The sequence below is a fragment of the Diadema antillarum genome, unplaced genomic scaffold, assembly GCF_040938485.1.
Source record: "Diadema antillarum isolate AM-2024a unplaced genomic scaffold, OU_Dant_1.0 seq00001423_RagTag, whole genome shotgun sequence".
NCBI classification, from domain to species: Eukaryota; Metazoa; Echinodermata; class Echinoidea; order Diadematoida; family Diadematidae; genus Diadema; species Diadema antillarum.
The window spans coordinates 357,557-376,997 of NW_027272175.1; the positions used below are offsets into that span (position 1 = coordinate 357,557).

General features: G+C 39.0%; 1 protein-coding gene across 1 annotated transcript; it reads left to right on the forward strand.

The window, feature by feature from the left end:
- Nucleotides 1–1,798: 1,798 nt before the first annotated feature.
- On the forward strand, nt 1,799–5,117 carry LOC139709271 (cytochrome P450 2D17-like). The gene is given in 4 exon segments (XM_071621220.1): nt 1,799–1,885; nt 2,899–3,132; nt 4,329–4,557; nt 4,927–5,117. Coding segments are annotated over 4 exon segments (741 nt in total).
- Nucleotides 5,118–19,441: the final 14,324 nt, after the last annotated feature.

Below are 19,441 nucleotides of genomic sequence, written 5' to 3' on the forward strand. Positions count from 1 at the left end.
CATCAAACAATAGATATGATAGGAATAATCGAAAGGAGACAGCATTTTTCAAAGACTGCTTTTTTATTTTGGGTTATTTTCACACAAGGTTTGCCTGTGATATCATTTATTTATCATATTTTCAATCTGCAAACTAAAAATTTCAATATTTTGGAAATATGAAATGTGATACCAATATATGTACCCATTCCAAGCAATACATCATAGGTTTCATCATTTCTTTATATTGTAATGAATAGCGCCCCACATGTTGACCTTGAGAATTTTCAACCATTACAAATAGTGAAGGTTGACTTGCTTTTCCTTTATAGTAAATATAAAAATGATTGATATAAAATAGAAACATATATACTGGAGATAAAGAAATAAAAAGAAAGAACATGATTTTAGCATATTTCCTATGTATTTCTTTATATTTTGGTAACAAGCGCCCTCAGTGGATGACCTTGAGAAATTTCAAATATCAGGTCATGTAGAGTATGAATTGCTTTACCCATGTGCCAAATATGACGGTCATACATCAATAAAGAAGTTATACAGGGGGGCACAATGTGCCCCCCCCCCCCCCCTGGGCCTGGAAGGGGTCAAAATAGCTTTGGCTTTATAGAGTTAACATACTAGTAAACAAAGTGATAGAATAATCTGCAAATAAGTGTATGTATCAGAAATACGTGGCGAAGTTGTCCGTTGAGATGCATGGTTCATTATTTTCCACTTTATCCCTAGCAACCCGAGCCTGTCAGTATCGTATTCAACGTATTCAGAATCCTCGTCAGTGTAACGTCAATGATAGGCATTATCTATCATTGTCTTTACACTGACGAAGGTCTGAGGCAGACCGAAAATGTTGAAATAAGGTGTCAACCAAAACTATACGATCCCTTTAATGGCATTTACCCTAGTTACACTTGCTGCTACCACAATGTGTGACACCCTTTAATCACACTCACTATATTATTATAGACAAGTAGAAAGCGAGGGAGCCGCCAAACAATGCTATACAAGGCAAGAGAACAATGATAGACATTGTCTATCATTGTCTTTACACTGACGAAGGTCTGAGGCAGACCGAAAATTATGTAATAAAAAACTTCTCGTTGGATCCATGGCGTACTTGAGACTCTTTCTTCTTATAATTGCAACATTCGAACTCCAACACGTGGAAAGTTCCAAGATATATGTATATATAATATTTACAGTACACTCGAGAGGAACTAAGAAATAGATTTACAAAAAGGTTTACTCGTTTTATCATCTTGATTTCTCTATTTGTATTCTCTGTATCTTATATAGCATCATTACACCCCAAACCATGTAAAGAAGACATGTCTTCTCTTTTATAAGTGGAACTTTACTTTTTATACTCAAAATTTGTGAAATTTGCATGTTCTTTATCTCCTTCACTTTCTCTTCCTTCCGCGCCTACAGCACTCTGCAGAGTGGATTTGTCGCTATATAAATCATATCTATTATTATTATTATCATTATCATTATCATTATTATTATTATTATTATTATTATTATTATTATTATCATTATTATTATTATTATTATTATCATTATTATCATCATAAGAGATGACGAAAAATGACGACGAAGACGACGACAACAACAATAACAACAACAAATCGTCTAATTTCTTCCTCAGGTTCTGGACGCCTTGACCAAAACTTTCAACCTGATAGGAACCGGAGGGAGTTTGGTTCAGCTGCCAATACCCAGGATTTCCCAGTTTCCTATTGGTCCTTTCCGAGAACTGGCGGAATGCACCCAAAACCTGAACCGGTTTGTGCTCGTTATGATAGAATCGCACCAACAGACTTTCAATCATGCGGACACACCTGACTTCATCGATCTCTACCTCAAGAAGATGGCTGGAACCAAGGTAAGAATGGGAAGTGGCTCTTTAAGGGAAACCAAAACCAAAAGAGAAATGTGGATTGAGCTGCAGCATTAGTAGAACACATCAATGAAAGTTTGACATTGTTTGAGGAAATCGATGCAAAAGTTATGGATTTTTAAAGTTTTTGTGTTGGAACCGCTGGATGAAGAGACTATAGAGTTCATGACGTCATACGTGGACAACGATATAAAGAAAACATAAAGGGAATTCCACAAAAAATCATTGATCATCTTGATACTGACATATCATTTTCCCCCCTGCTTTCTGAAAGCGGTTTGTCAAATGCTCTTTCATAATGCTACAAAAGTGATATCATATTTTGATTTTCTCTATAGTATTATTTTCTTTATAATTGTTGTCCACACATACGTCAGAAAGCATTTTATTGTATATCCCAGCTGGATGTCATGCATCATTTGGGGTTGGAAGGGGGGGGGGGTTATGGCATAGTGGGTAAGATAGGTACCTGGCATCGCTAGATAAATAAAAATAACAGTGCCCTCTGATGGTGGAGCAGTAGTAGCACGGAAGAGGATACCCTGGAAAAAGAAGACCATGTTATTATCATTATTTTTTCATCATCGTTATTCCATTTTGTTAAATATGATATATTTTTCACTGAAAATGTTAACATAAACGGAAATTGAAATGAAATGATCTGCTTTTTCTGATTGATGGAACCACAAAATGTTTTATTATAATGATGTGGTGATATTACACGAGGTTGTACTTTTGCGTTGCTCCTTTGTAATCGAGTAATGTTTTGTGTTTGATTCTTTATAACGATGTAATTGCAGTTTATTTTGACGTAGGAACAGAAATGCAAACAAACAAACAAGCAACTACTTTCTTCAATTTTTTCTCTCTCTACAAATGAAATTTGCAAAAATTGCAACTGCTGATCTGTGATTTTACAACATTGGTGTGAAGAAAATTCACATCTCAAACTTCAAAGACAAAGAAGAAACTAATTTTCTTGCATTCTGTTCGAGAAGGGCTCTGATTCATCCTTCGACGCGAACAATCTGACTGCGTCCATCACTGACCTCTTTCTGGCCGGAACGGAGACTACGGCCACGTCACTCAAGTGGTCAGTGATGTTCATGATGGACAACCCCGACGTCCAGGAGAGAGTCCAGGCCGAGATCGACAAGGTCGTTGGCCGCAGTCGACTGCCGACCCTGGATGATCGTAAAGACTTGATCTACACCAACGCCGTGCTCCTTTAGGTCATTTCTACTATACATATGAATGGTTTTATCGCAAAACGAGCTAACTCCATTCTTCTTAAGTTGATATATTTGTGATTAAAGGTACTGAAAAACAAAGAAAATAATAAGAAAATATAGGATATTCTTATCATAAATTCTAGAATATTCCTCGTTACATTACAAGTGCATTATTACTGGAAAGGTTTAATTTTGCTCCATCTGATGATGGACTTACTTTGACATCTTTAAAAATGACGCTTAGATCATTTTGCGATAAAACCTTCATATATATATTATCTGTAAATATACATACATATATATAAGAGATTATATACATCAATTATATATATGTATTACATGACTACGTATTCAAATAAACAGGTGTTATACATGCGTGTGTGATTGTGTGTATATTTTTTGCAAGTAAGCAATCGCAGATAAAGCTATATCTTATTGACGTATCCGGGCAATTACCCCGAGAGGGCAATTACCCCCCGGCTAAATACTGGTTAGTGGTAAGCTTAGAGTAACGATTAGGGTTAGGGTTAGGGTTAGGGTTAGGGTTAGGAGTTTGAGTTAGGGATAGGATTAGGTTCAGGATTAGGATTAGGATTAGGGCCAGGGGAAGGGTGCGGGGTAATTGCCCAGGGGGTAATTGCCCTAGACCCCTTATTGACTATATAACAGCAATCCGTTAAAATCGTTGACGTAGATATGTACAGTATGTGACGAGTATGTATTCATAGATGGATTGAAAGATAGACAGATAGATAGATAGAAAGATAGATAGATAGAGATAGAGATGTACTTTTCTACAGGGCATTAATTAACCTGAGCATATTATTATATTAGCTGTTGACAAGAACCTGAGATTGTGAGCTAGATTTGATTATCGGGAAGCGTTTAGCTAAACGAGGATGAGAGCAAGGACCTTCAATATTGTGTCCCCGGTTCGAATATATAGATGACACTTTGCAGCAGTATACAAGTATTCAAATGGTATTATTATAGCGAGAGACTGTATCTCTTTATCATTAATATATAGTCCACGGGAGGACTTGAAACATCGGTTCAAGCAGTGGTTGCTTGCGTATGGGTAGATTATTGCTTCCTTACTAGCCACTAATAGGAAAAATGAATACAAGACTGCCACAAATTTAATTACATTATGATATAAACAGGATTATATTTCTTCCACATGATTTGTGACTCAGTGCATGCGACTTGGCACGTTACCGGCGCCAATGGGCGTAGCCCACACAGCTCTCGGAGACGCCACACTCGGCGGCTACTCCATCCCGAAAGGTGGCGTCTTATTCGCCAACATCTGGCAAATTCTCCGCCACAAGCGCTACTGGGATCAACCCGAAAAGTTCAAACCCGAACTGTTCCTGTCTCCTGACGGGTGACTGCTCAAAGTGGACGAGTTCGTGCCATTCAGCACAGGTGGGTGAAAAATAGTGACCAAACATACTTAAACAAATGTACACACAAACAAACACACACACACGCACATTCACTCACACGCTCACACACACAAACACGCTATAATCAAAAGAAATTCTACTCACCTTTTGACCCTTTTCAGTATTGCGACAAGGACACATAGGAGCTTTTTAGAGCCTGGGTTCTTTGAAGAAACCTGCGATGATGTTCAACAATCATTTACAAATTAAAGACAAGAAAAACACAGAGCGGAAAAAGAAAATAAGGCTTGTCATTATTATAATTTTTGTCGTATGAAATCACAAGATGTATTCCCTTTTCATTCTTCTAATTTTCGGCTCTTTCCTTATTCTGGTCTCACCTTGTCTGGACGTCGAGTCTGTCTCGGGGAGCAGCTCGGGCGAATGGAGCTCTTCCTCTTCTTCTCCGCTCTCCTCCATCGCTTCACGTTCAAGAAGCCGGCCAACTCGCCGCCACTGTCGTTCGAAGGCGTGCTCGGCCTCATTCTCAACACGGGACCGTTTACCACGTGCTTCGTCGAGAGAGACACCTCGTGAATAGCTATACTTTAATGATACAAAGACTAATAATCGAGTCAAAAACCTTATGCATGGTATATTAGCAGGATATAGTCTGCTACATCTCTTGCGCTTAAATGCATAATTTACCATTTGCAGATGAGACAAAAACTAGCATTAGTACTTTAAAATAGTTCTAAAATGTGAGTTAGGAATATAAACAACCACTGTAAAAATTCGAATCGGTAACGTCAATGTTAAGTATATTGTTAAATATACAAAAAGTAAGTAATAGTTATAATGAAAATGCTTCCAGAATAAACCATCCAAAGTTATGGCTTATTGAGAAAAATACAGATATGTCCTTATATTTAAGGCTTCAATTTTTGTAGCGAAAATTTTATATGATAGGATGTTTTATGGTACAACAGACCTACACATATGCATTAAATGTCATTTCTTGAATTATTTTTTTAAAATCACTGTTCCCAAAGGTAAATAGGATCTTTAATTAGCTAACATTGCTTTTCTTTTTCATCGAAACAAAAACAACAATTATTTATGTAATTCTTGTGTCGGTAATTATATGAAAATTGTCCCCAAAATACATTTTCACTTATCTTTTTTGTCTTTGATAACGCTTTTGTGATTTAATAACTTTCAAATTGTGACGATATTTGTATGTTTAATGTGAAACATGGATACATACCTGCTAAATGAAAAAAAAAATAGAAACTTAGAAGTTAGAAAGCTAAATCTACTTGACGATCAAATTACATTCTTGAAAGCATAAACTCACAAAAAAAAGGATCTCTTGAAGTGGAAGATGGGGGAAGGGGAAATTATTGAACAATATCTTTTCGCTGCTTTAAAGGGTCCCTGAAATTCAAATGCATGTTGATTTGTGTTGATTTATGATTCCCTCAACATCACTTTTGCGGTGAAACGACGATCTAGAAACATTCCACATATTTTTAGCGATTTCTTTCTTCTATTTTTCTTCAGATTACTTGAGAACGCCTACAAAAAGAAATCCTTCCAAACCAATATTCCTCAGATGACCTCATCTGCCAATCATTACTAAAGTACTGAAATATAAAAAAAAAGACATTGGAAAGCACCTTCCCCTCGACTCAGCATAACTTCCATGTTTCTGTGATATTAATGTGACTATATTAACAAAATACATGGCGAGAAAACAATTGACTTGTGTCTCATAGAATAATCACCAGCCACTTTCTAAGGAAGATAATTATGTCTTTGTGATGGTAATTACTTTATGCCATCCTAAGTGATGTATATATACAGGTAAAAACAAGGGGATGTACGACCAGAAACTGCTAAAAATGATAAAATAAGATTGAAAATTACTCGGGCACTGATTTTATAATCTTTTCATAAACAATTATACTTGAAGATTATTTCCTGTCAGTTTTCTTTGTCGGAAAACCGCCTTTCAATGCAGGAGGGTAAAGTTTTCAACACTTTCACTATGATACAGCTCTGATTCACACCTTTGGACATATTTCTGGACAGGATTGACTTGTTTTATTTATGCTTTGAAATGAATTTCCATTTCATTAAATAAATCAGCAAGCAAATTATAGCTAACTTTCTTATGTTCATGTTCAAAATGAGTCTTCAGACTGCTCAGCAAGACGGCGGCATCGAACTCAAATTATCAAATGTATACATGACATATCTGTAAAATTCTTTTGTACATCAATAGAAAACTGACAACTGTTTGAATAGTTGGAACTCCATCTCTTAAGCCTCCTTGGTCTTTCACACCTCATGTGTATTGTACGACGCATGTTTACTTTGTAAATATATTAGAGTATGTAAAAACATACCTGTGTGCCACTGTGCCACGAGCACAGTTACAAACCATATTCGATGATTCCATACTTACTTGGCGTGTATACAGAAGAACAATATGTTTTCCATGTTTCTCATATTGTGCCTTATGCGAAGAGCAGAGAGAATCGAAAGTGTTTTAGTAAAAATTAGAGGTTTCATCCTAAGAAACAAAATGTTGGAACTGTCAGGTTTCATTCTTCCTTTTACTTAAGGCATAAATGATATCACTTAAAATGTGGTTTAAATCCGCATGCTTTGATACGTCATCTGCATTATGTGTGAGTGTGTATTAATTTTGGCTGTCATTTCTACTGAATATTGGGTACTTTGATTTTATAGCCCAAATGCCAACGTTACTGTAAACGTACACATACTTTTTTTTTCAATGATATTTTATTGATTTCATTCAAATCATTCATAAATCAACCCATTCTGGGTGTAACAAGAACATAAAAACGGTACAAATGCCATTCAAAAGACAAATCCATTACCAACTTATACTGCCAATCATCTCCCTTCAACATAACAACTCGTTTATAAATCAATCCTACTGACCATTTCTTCATGAGAAAGTATTGACATGTACAAATATATATATATATATATATATATATATATATATATATACATATATATATATATATATATATATATATATATATATACATCTTTGACTATAGTATATTTATACTGCCAATCATCTCTCTTCAACATAACAACTCGATTGTAAATCGAGTGTAGGGTATATATATATATATACAAGGGTATATACACAAAAAAGCAACAAAAATACGTTATACAAAACTAGAATGAAATAATTTCATTGAAAATCAAATCCCCATCCCCACCAACCCCGATGCACTCAAACCTATCCCACAACCCCAAACACATACATCCACATTCACCACACACAAACCCCAAACACCAACACACATACACACCAAACACCAAAACACACATACACACATACATCCCACACACAAACACACCCGAAGCGATACCACCTTCCTTCCTAATGAAAACGACTTCCAAATGTTGATTGATACATACAACATACAAGCGTGTAATGGGCCGTATGCAGAAAAGCATCGCCCGCCCGCACCCAAATACCGCTCCAAATACACATTCAAATTCATCAAACAAAACTCATCAAACTCCTAACTGCGGACAAAATCCTATAACCTTTACACCAACAAAAACTTACCCCTCCCCGAACGCGGCCAATGACACATTATATTGCCTTCACCACTGATAACTACACTGTACTAATAAAAAGAAAAAGAAAACAAAACAATACTTAAGCTCTCGTTTCAGAAACATTTTCCCATTTCAGCAAATGTAATCCCAACTTATTTCTTTTTATAGCAATTTCTTTTTCTTCATCCCGAAAACTTATAATTCTTTTACAAATTTCCTCCAAAGTAGGAATTTTTCCCTCCGACCTAGATCTAAAAATGATATATTTCAGAATAAAAATTATTGTATACGCACACACACATTACACACATACACACACAGACACACACATGCACACACATACGCACAAATTTTGATGGTGATGGTATAAAACCGTCTTGGACAGGGGCCATCAATTGGGGGGGGGGGGGGGGGTGGGGGGCGGGGACAAGGAGCAGTCGCCCCCCCCCCCCCCCCGAAAATATGGGGGCAAACATAGCACGCCCTCACCCTCAATTCAGTTCACTTCAAGTCGATTGAATTGAATTCCATTCAGTTCAATTCAATTTATACAAGATTCAACAAAAGTGATTTTCTGACTTATCAAGTGAACGTAAAAGTATCTAATTACAATCTGAGGAACTCGGCATTTAAAGTATTGTTACCAAAACCAAAGACCAATTTCTGCAAAAGTAGTACTGTTTACAGAGCAGCTCAATTATTCAATCAATTACCGGAAGCCACGAGAACATGTACAAGGTTAGCACAATTTCTGAAGGATATCGATTCTGTTTTCTTACTTGATTTATGAGTTTTTCTATTTCTGAGTAATATCTGTTTTTTTTTAAATCACTTCCTTTCCGAGATTTTTTTCTTCTTCTTACTGCATTCTACTGTCTGACTGTTTTGTAAAGAGTGTTGTGTATATATGTATTTTTTTCATCTTTTTGTTTCGTTATACCGATTATTGTCTATGTATTATTCTATACGTTGATTGTACCACATTATGTTTTTTGTACAGTGTATATCATACGGACTTGCTGAAAAACAGCCTAACGGCTGAGTGCAAGTATTTTTTTACCCATGTTTAAATAAAACAAACAAACACCAGATTAGGATAATGTGTGTGCTAAAATTATCTACTGCGCCAAATCCACTCTGTAGAATACAAATGTACTCAAGATGCATACATACTGCAGGTTTTATTATACATACGAGCTCCCAAAGTTAACTTAGTACACTTTGGGGACTGATCATTTTCGAATAGTTCACAAAAAGTGTGCATCAGATGGTGTTACTCAAATTCTAAAAATACAAAAGCTCCGTCGTGCCAGAAGGGGTAGCCTATCCCCCTCCCACACCGTTTCCTGGCCTCTCCCTAGACCTAATTATAGGAATTGACGAAATTGATAAGTTATATACCGCCATTCAAACATTCACATCTTCCTGAACAGTTATTTTTTGTGATTTTTTTTAAATAGAAAATATACAAAAATTTTGCAAAAGGGTGCACCAAATCGCAAAATTTCAGGTCTAATTATGCAAAAATTTGTGTGAAGGGGATATAAATTTTCCAAAGCGTCAAATGTGACTTGTTCACATCATGGCGTTAAGTCATTTTAGCGTCAACTAAAAACCTTGGGGTAGCACATGAGGTAGTATTATCTACGCAGTTGACATGACTGCCAGTGATCAAACTGTGTGTCTGTCGAGTTGGATGGTGATTAGTTTGATTTCCACTGAAATGACACAAACCAGATCTATGTACACCTTTGCGTTAGTTTAGTGACGTTCAGCACTCGCGCTCGGTCTCGTAGAATTTTCTTTCTCTCTCTTATTTCTTCTTTTAAAACAACAACTCATAGAATAGAATAAGACCCTCAATAGCCAATGCAGTGATTGGCCATGCAACATCGATGCGACCTCAAACGACTCACCCATTTACCCCCTTTTATATGCATCACCGACTGATGGCTGGCACATACTAGTCTATTTGTAAAGCTTTTGCTGAGAATTCATGTACCATTATCACTGAATAAAAAGACTTTATAAGGAATTCAAATGTCATAGTCATAGAACGATTTGAGGAAAATAAAAAGGTTTGAAAAGACTCTAAGTGTCAGGCTTTGAGACCGTTTCCGGAAGATTTTAATGTACGGTATGCCGCTCTCCCGCTCTGTATTATCTGTGTCTCCCAATTATCAAGACATTAGATATCTCCTTCCCAGCATAGCTTGGTGAAAAATTGTTCAAAACACACAAAAATAGCACTAAACAGCACATATAGTGACCCTAGAGTTTATAGGGCCCTTCACCTGATCAGGTAAGCGAGCACTTGCCTCCGGCAGCAAGGGACGTCGCGCTTTTTCATAATCAGAGAAAGAAAAACAGATTGCGGAAGCAAGCTGGTGGGAAGAATCGTTTAATTGCAGGACGAATTTTACGAATAGTTTGTAATTATCCCTATGTTCTTTGTTCCAAACAAGTCACATGAGATCCCAGATCCCTGTAAGATTAGGGACAGTATTTGAATCAAATATTGATAATCTTGCGCCAGCAATTATTTTCCACGACACTAAATAAAAAAAACCCAGCTTGTCATATACCAAACATTAAAATTATACATGCTGAAAAATCGCCCGATTTCCCCAAACTCGCCCTTACTATCGAAGAAAACGCACTTTGGTGCGCGTTTGAAAACCTCAAAAATGCGCAGCTTGAACTCCCAAGTTCATTGACCCCTACCTGTCAAAATATCAAAAATCCTTCATAAATTCCCCCAAAATTCACGGATCACTACCAAAATTCAATAATTTGTTACTTATGTCATTCTCAACCTTCCCTGCAAGTAACAGCCAAATCCACGCTCAACTTTTTGAGTTATTTTGCACACGGACAAACTAACTAACAAGCAAACCAACGGTAACGAAAACCTCCTCCCTTGACGAAGGTTACTACAAACAAACCAACGGTAACGAAAACATAACCTCCTCCCTTGGCGGAGCTAGTTAAACATAAGGTTGACCGAACAAGCTTATTTTTATTTCATAAATTCCATATATCAATATTGCATCAAAAGTAATAGTACTTTTTTGTACCTTGTCAATAATGTACAAAACAAAACAGTATACATACATGATATACAGAGTAATTATAATGATAATTGGTCAAAATCGAAGTGGGGTTGTACAAAGAGATATAACGACGGGACCTACGTGAAAGCAAGCTTGTTTGGCTGTAAGTCCCGAATAATCAGTGTTTCTGAAAGAGAAAAGGAGAACGGATAGAAGTTCAGACCAGGTGCAGATACCAAATAACAAAAGCGGGGAATGCCTATACAAATAAACGTTTGCCAAAGTTATAACGATAATTTAATGTTTAGGAAATTAGCGCCTTTAAAAGTGCTCACATTAAGCAATGGTCATTCCAGTGCACTGGCGTAGCCGGGGGGGGGGGGGGGGGGGGGGGGGCGATGGGGGCGGTCGCCCCCCCCCCCCCCCCCCCCCCTAAGATTTGGACCGGGGATTTGGGAGGCGGAAAAAAAAAATGCGTGTATATACTGTATGCATGCACATGAAGCGGGTCTCCTTTGCAACCTTTCATGAAATAAGATATTTTTTTGAATATTTCACTCAAAGTGTGCACCAGATCGTTGAATTTCAATTCAAAATATGCAAAATCTCTCGTGCTTGGGAGGGGGTATCCCCCTCCCAAACCCTCCCCCTCTGTGCCTCTTTCCCTTAGTATACTAAGTACACTTTTCAGATTTACAAAAAATTATGAATAATTCTGAGTGAACAAGACTTATCACTTATATTCCGAAAACTGAAGGTTCCCTCATCATGTATAAGGGGAATTTCCCCTTTTAATCGACCCTTTCCTCCCTCAGTCCCCCCCCCCCATTAGTTTTTTCCCAAATGTTGATTCATGCGTATACGAGATATCTCAATTTCAACCTTAAAAAGGCAAAAGCTCCATCGGAAGGGAAGGGTGGAGATAACACTCGCCCACGCCTTCTCCCTGCTCGCCCGCCCCTCCCCCCTCAACTCGTTAAAACACGCAAAAACATGCAACAAATTGCACCATTTGAAACATCAAAATGCAAAAAGTTCTTACCATGGCAGGGGGGACGCCCTCTCCCACACCCTCCCCTCCCCCTTCGCTCGCTCCGCTCGCTCGGGTTCAGTCGCGTTCATGATATTCAGTGAAAAGAATTAATACTAGAAATGTATTTAAATTATGCCATTTTTAAGGCAAATTGTTCAATAATAATCTACACTAAAATATACTGCTACCTTAAACAAGTGGGACTGTTTCACGTCGATAAAACGCGCAAAAACATGCATCAAATTGAACCATTTGCAAAATCAAAATGCAAAAAGTTCTTATCGTGGGAGGGGGACACCCCCTCCCACACCCTCCCCTCTCCCCTCGGTAGCTAAGCTCGCTCGGGTTCAGTCGCGTTCCTGATATTCAGTGAAAAAAATTAATACTAGAAGTGTATTTGAATTATACCATTTTAGATGCAAAATTGTTCAATAATAATGATCTACACTAAAATATACTGCTACCTTAAACAAGTGGGACTGTTTCACGTCGATAAAACGCGCAAAAACATGCATCAAATTGAACCATTTGCAAAATCAAAATGCAAAAAGTTCTTACCGTGGGAGGGGGGACGTCCCCCTCCCACACCCTCCCCTCACACACCCTCCTCTCCCTCCTCGCTCGCTAAGCTCGTTCGGCTTCAGACGCGTTCATGATTTTCTATTCAGTGAAAAGAATTAATACTAGAAGTGTATCTAAATTATATACCATTTTATAGGCAAATTGTCCAATAATAATCTACACTAAAATATACTGCTACCTTAAACAAGTGGGACTGTTTCACGTCGATAAAACGCGCAAAAACATGCATCAAATTGCACCATTTGCAAAATCAAAATGCAAAAAGTTCTTACCGTGGGAGGGGGACACCCCCTCCCACACCCTCCCCTCTCCCCTCGCTAGCTAAGCCCGCTCGGGTTCAGTCGCGTTCCTGATATTCAGTGAAAAGAATTAATACTAGAAGTGTATTTGAATTATACCATTTTAGATGCAAAATTGTTCAATAATAATGATCTACACTAAAATATACTGCTACCTTAAACAAGTGGGACTGTTTCACGTCGATAAAACGCGCAAAAACATGCATCAAATTGAACCATTTGCAAAATCAAAATGCAAAAAGTTCTTACCGTGGGAGGGGGGACGTCCCCCTCCCACACCCTCCCCTCACACACCCTCCTCTCCCTCCTCGCTCGCTAAGCTCGTTCGGCTTCAGACGCGTTCATGATTTTCTATTCAGTGAAAAGAATTAATACTAGAAGTGTATTTAAATTATACCATTTTATAGGCAAATTGTCCAATAATAATCTACACTAAAATATACTGCTACCTTAAACAAGTGGGACTGTTTCACGTCGATAAAACGCGCAAAAACATGCATCAAATTGCACCATTCGCAACAGCAAAATGCAAAAAGTTCTTACCGTGGGAGGGGGGACATCCCCCTCCCACACCCTCCCCTCCCCCTCGCTCGCTCCGCTCGCTCGGGTTCAATCGCGTTCATGATATTCAGTGAAAAGAATTAATGATGTTTATCTGAATTATACCATTTTATAGGCAAATTGTTTACAAAATAAACTGCTACCTTAAACAAGTGGGACTGTTTCACGTCGATAAAACGCGCAAAAACATGCATCAAATTGCACCATTTACAACATCAAAATGCAAAAAGTTCCTACCGTGGGAGGGGGGACGTCCCCCTCCCACACCCTCCCCTCACACACCCTCCTCTCCCTCCTCGCTCGCTAAGCTCGTTCGGCTTCAGACGCGTTCATGATTTTCTATTCAGTGAAAAGAATTAATACTAGAAGTGTATTTAAATTATATACCATTTTATAGGCAAATTGTCCAATAATAATCTACACTAAAATATACTGCTACCTTAAACAAGTGGGACTGTTTCACGTCGATAAAACGCGCAAAAACATGCATCAAATTGCACCATTTGCAAAATCAAAATGCAAAAAGTTCTTACCGTGGGAGGGGGACACCCCCTCCCACACCCTCCCCTCTCCCCTCGCTAGCTAAGCCCGCTCGGGTTCAGTCGCGTTCCTGATATTCAGTGAAAAGAATTAATACTAGAAGTGTATTTGAATTATACCATTTTAGATGCAAAATTGTTCAATAATAATGATCTACACTAAAATATACTGCTACCTTAAACAAGTGGGACTGTTTCACGTCGATAAAACGCGCAAAAACATGCATCAAATTGAACCATTTGCAAAATCAAAATGCAAAAAGTTCTTACCGTGGGAGGGGGGACGTCCCCCTCCCACACCCTCCCCTCACACACCCTCCCTCCTCTCTCGCTAAGCTCGTTCGGCTTCAGACGCGTTCATGATTTTCTATTCAGTGAAAAGAATTAATACTAGAAGTGTATTTAAATTATACCATTTTATAGGCAAATTGTCCAATAATAATCTACACTAAAATATACTGCTACCTTAAACAAGTGGGACTGTTTCACGTCGATAAAACGCGCAAAAACATGCATCAAATTCCACCATTCGCAACATCAAAATGCAAAAAGTTCTTACCGTGGGAGGGGGGACATCCCCCTCCCACACCCTCCCCTCCCCCTCGCTCGCTCCGCTCGCTCGGGTTCAATCGCGTTCATGATATTCAGTGAAAAGAATTAATGATGTTTATCTGAATTATACCATTTTACAGGCAAATTGTTTACAAAATAAACTGCTACCTTAAACAAGTGGGACTGTTTCACGTCGATAAAACGCGCAAAAACATGCATCAAATTGCACCATTTACAACATCAAAATGCAAAAAGTTCCTACCGTGGGAGGGGGGACACCCCCCTCCCACACCCTTCCCCCCCCCCCCCTCGCTCGCTCCGCTCGCTCGGGCTCGGTCGCTTCGCTCCCTCGCAGACTGACCGCCCCCCCCCCTAAGATGAAATCCTGGCTACGCCGTTGTTCCAGTGTCCTTCTCTTTCATCGAAACAGTACATTATAAATAGCAGAATTGTTGCGACTTTTTACTTTGATCTATCCCCATTATACTCAGCTGCTTTGCACATTCCAGGAACACACAATCTTTAGCAAGTGAGATGTCATTCTGAAGATGAGTACATGTAATCATTCTTTCTACACTCTTAAAACATCCGAGTCAGAACTGACCCGGAACTGCATGGGTCCGTTGGGGTGATACACCGTTCCGGGTCAGATATGACCCATTCAGAGTCATGAATTGGGTCAGAGTGACCCCATTCGGGTTTTCATGACCAAATTCCAAGTCATTTTTGACTCGGAACGGTGTATGACCCCAATGGGCCCAGTTCCGGGTCAGTTCTGACTCGGATGTTTTAAGAGTGTATATATGATGATGTCATATTTCATTAAGATAATGCCGTGATATGAGAAACATATCAGATCGAACTTCAATTACAGAACTTATTTCGATGGGTATAGTACTATCTTTTACGCAGCAGCAAAATGTATATTCTCTGTAAGCGTGATACCATTGCTTATTACAGTGAATGCGAGAAAGAGTGGTATTTTAGCGTGTTACTGCCAGCCGTCTGTTATATATTTTTTTTTGCCATTTGTGTGATGCTAGCGGGGCGCTGTGGCGTAGTGGATAAGACTCCCGACTCCCAATCGGCGGACCCTAGTTCACGTCCTTGGACAAGATGTTTTCACCCACCGTGTCCCTCTTGACCTGGTTTTATTGGGTATCTGGCTAGGGGAATAATGATGGCAGGCCCTCTGGTAGAGCAGTAACAACATTGAAGAGGCTACACGGGATAAGGAAGGCCATTACTATAAGCATTTTATATTGTTTTTGTAGGGGAATACAAAAACAGTGATGTCATAAGACTGTTGTCTCTGACTACACCATTGTGGCTCTACTGCACTTAAAGGACAAGTTTACCTCCTTATACACGTAATTATGCATTAATATCAGTAGAACACATCAGTGAAAGTCTGAGGAAAATCAGACAATCTGTTAAAAAGTTACGAATTTCTACAGTTTCTGTGTAGTCACTGCTGGATGAGAAGACTACTGTACAGTTGATGATGTCACATGCGTAAAACAGTAAAAAAATATAAAGAGAATAACACTAAATTTCATTTCATGACAAAAGTGCACATTCCCCCACCTTTAAACTAACATATATTATGTGTGAGTAATATTATTCCCCTGCCTATTGAAAGAGGCAAGTCATGTGCTCTTTTATTATGCGAGAAAAGTGAAAATATATTGCTTTTTCTTTACATTTTTTCATATCGTTCTATGTATAGATATCACAAGTTTTAGTAGTTTTTATTTCTAGCGATCCTGGAACTATAGAAACATCAAAAATTCATAAATTATGAAGGGATTGTCCGAGTTTACTCAAACTTTCACCAATGTGTTCTACTAACAATGCTGCAGGCTCTCAATCCACATGTTCATGAAGGTAAACTTGTCCTTTATCCCCATGCTTATTTGAAGATGAAATGTCATCATTCACATATTTTGCTCGGTAGAAACACTCTGCATCAGAACCGTATCCTTCCATCATGCACATCCTCCAAAACATAAAGTCATTGTCAGAGACTTCGTCGAAAACTCACTGACAATCACGCTTAGGAGCGTTACTAGAGCCTTCTGAAAGTTATCATGCACACACAAATATATGTATATATAAATGTATATATATATATATATATATATATATATATATATATATACAGCCACAAGACATCCAGGCAACGCAATCACTCACATCCCGCCACAAGACAGCCACAAGACATCCAGGCAACGCAATCACTCACATCCCGCCACAAGACAGCCACAAGACATCCAGGCAACGCAATCACTCACATCCCGCCACAAGACAGCCACAAGACATCCAGGCAACGCAATCACTCACATCCCGCCACAAGACAGCCACAAGACATCCAGGCAACGCAATCACTCACATCCCGCCACAAGACAGCCACAAGACATCCAGGCAACGCAATCACTCACATCCCGCCACAAGACAGCCACAAGACATCCAGGCAACGCAATCACTCACATCCCGCCACAAGACAGCCACAAGACATCCAGGCAACGCAATCACTCACATCCCGCCACAAGACAGCCACAAGACATCCAGGCAACGCAAACGTCTGCTTAGCAGGTGATTATATTATTTAGTTTATTTATGATTATGTTTGATAATTTTTATTGTATGATATATGTTTGTATGCTATATATACTCACTATACACTCATTTACAGTTATACATTGTTGAATGTGTTGCAAAGTGCCAAAAAATGTTGCCAAGTATGTCATGTAACTATTAACTCATGCTCAACTTATATTCAATGTTTATGACTTCAGATTTGTTATGCTCAAAAACATATATTTCGTTTCACGAACAGACATTAAAGCTGAGGAAGACACGGTCGAAAGCTTCACAACTCTGCCGGTTTCATGCGACATCTTCTGTTATCTACATTGTCTCAACTATAATTTCACTTAAGATGACAGAGGCGTGCGGTAGGTATATCAGCATCATCACACTGTATGCTACACTTCTTGCGCTGATATCGCATCACTACTTGTTGATCCCGTTCGCTATGGATGGCAAGATCCCGGCACCAGCAAACACCACGCATCGAACGACACCGCGTTCACAACATTGGCAACAGGCAGGACTACGACCGCCACAACGACCACCAACCACCATGAACCCGATATCGCACGCAGATATGTCGTCACATACACCCGAGACACACGTTCCAATGACCTGCAGCCAGATAAGTCAACGACTGCATCGCCAATACTCCAAGCTCATGAGATACCGTCTCCACAGGGATTATCTTCACTTATACAAGGAAGAAGGCCTCACCCCCAGAGGTCTCGGCATCAAGAAAGCGTGTCGCCTAAACGCATCTGAGGATATCCAAAGGAAATGGCAGTCGACTCTTCACGAGGCATCGGCAGAGCTGCGCAACATAAGCATCTTGGCAACTGACACAAACATTAGCACAATTCAGGAGGAAATAGAACGTCTTAAAAACAAACTTCGCTCACTATGCAATGGAGATGAATATCGAGGAATACTCAACGGCATAAACAGAGATGTGTGTATAGAGAGAACAAAACTATCTGGAATTAAGCGAAGGAAATTGAACAGAGACAGATATCTGCATACGAACTTTACTCCAGTAAACAGCACAGATCGTCATGCTTAAGGTATGAAAGATTATGTTAATGCCAACCATGATGTGTACCAGTGTAATCAAACAACCCCCTGTACATCTAGAAATCGTAGATATAACCATAGAAGATATGTTAAGAGAAGACAACAATTCATTACAAACTCTGCATCTCAGAACATCTCTCATACCAACAATTTTTCAGAGAGATAATTGTGAGACTGAATCCCACACTGATGTTCGACCACAAAGTAATTTAATTGTAAATTTGTCTGATTGTGATTTATCCTCTGATCAATTTACTCTTCTTTCGAAAGGACTTGGATTTTGCCCGACCCCTCCGAGAATAGACCCCCTACAGTTACAATGTGATTTCCGAGTATTCAAACGACGCATGATTCTCCAGTATCATTACAACTCTCCTAATACTGGGCATAAAAATGTAGTGGGAGATCAGAATAATAACTCGGATCAAAGTGTCGGCTCAACACCAACCGTAGGTCCCCCACCCCACCATGAAGTGGTACAACACCTGAAGAGGGGAATTACAAATCAATGTGTGGCTGCCCAAACACAATGTCCCCCCATCGCTAGCGTTGTATTTGGATAAAATTGATGAATCATTGGAGAAACTAAGTAAGCAAAGATACAAAGACAATCTCAAACCGGCAGAGAGGACAGCTCTCCGAGAACTTCGAACCAATAGGAACCTAATTATCAAACCGGCTGATAAAGGCTCAACAGTAGTCATTCAATCCAAGGAACAGTACCTTGCTGAAGGTAATAGGCAACTTTGCACCCCAGCATACAACAAATTGAGGATAGATCCCACTGATGAACATGTTAAGCAAGTTAGAGCAGTGATCAAAGATTTAGATGTAGCTAAGGACATCAAACCACTACTAATACCCAGCAATGTTGAATGCCCGAATATATATTTTCTGCCGAAAATTCACAAAGTAGGCAACCCCGGACGTCCAATCGTATCGGGATGCTCCTGTCCCACAGTACAGATATCAAGATTTGTGGATACCATGCTCCGGCCATTAGTTGCTAACACGCCGTCCT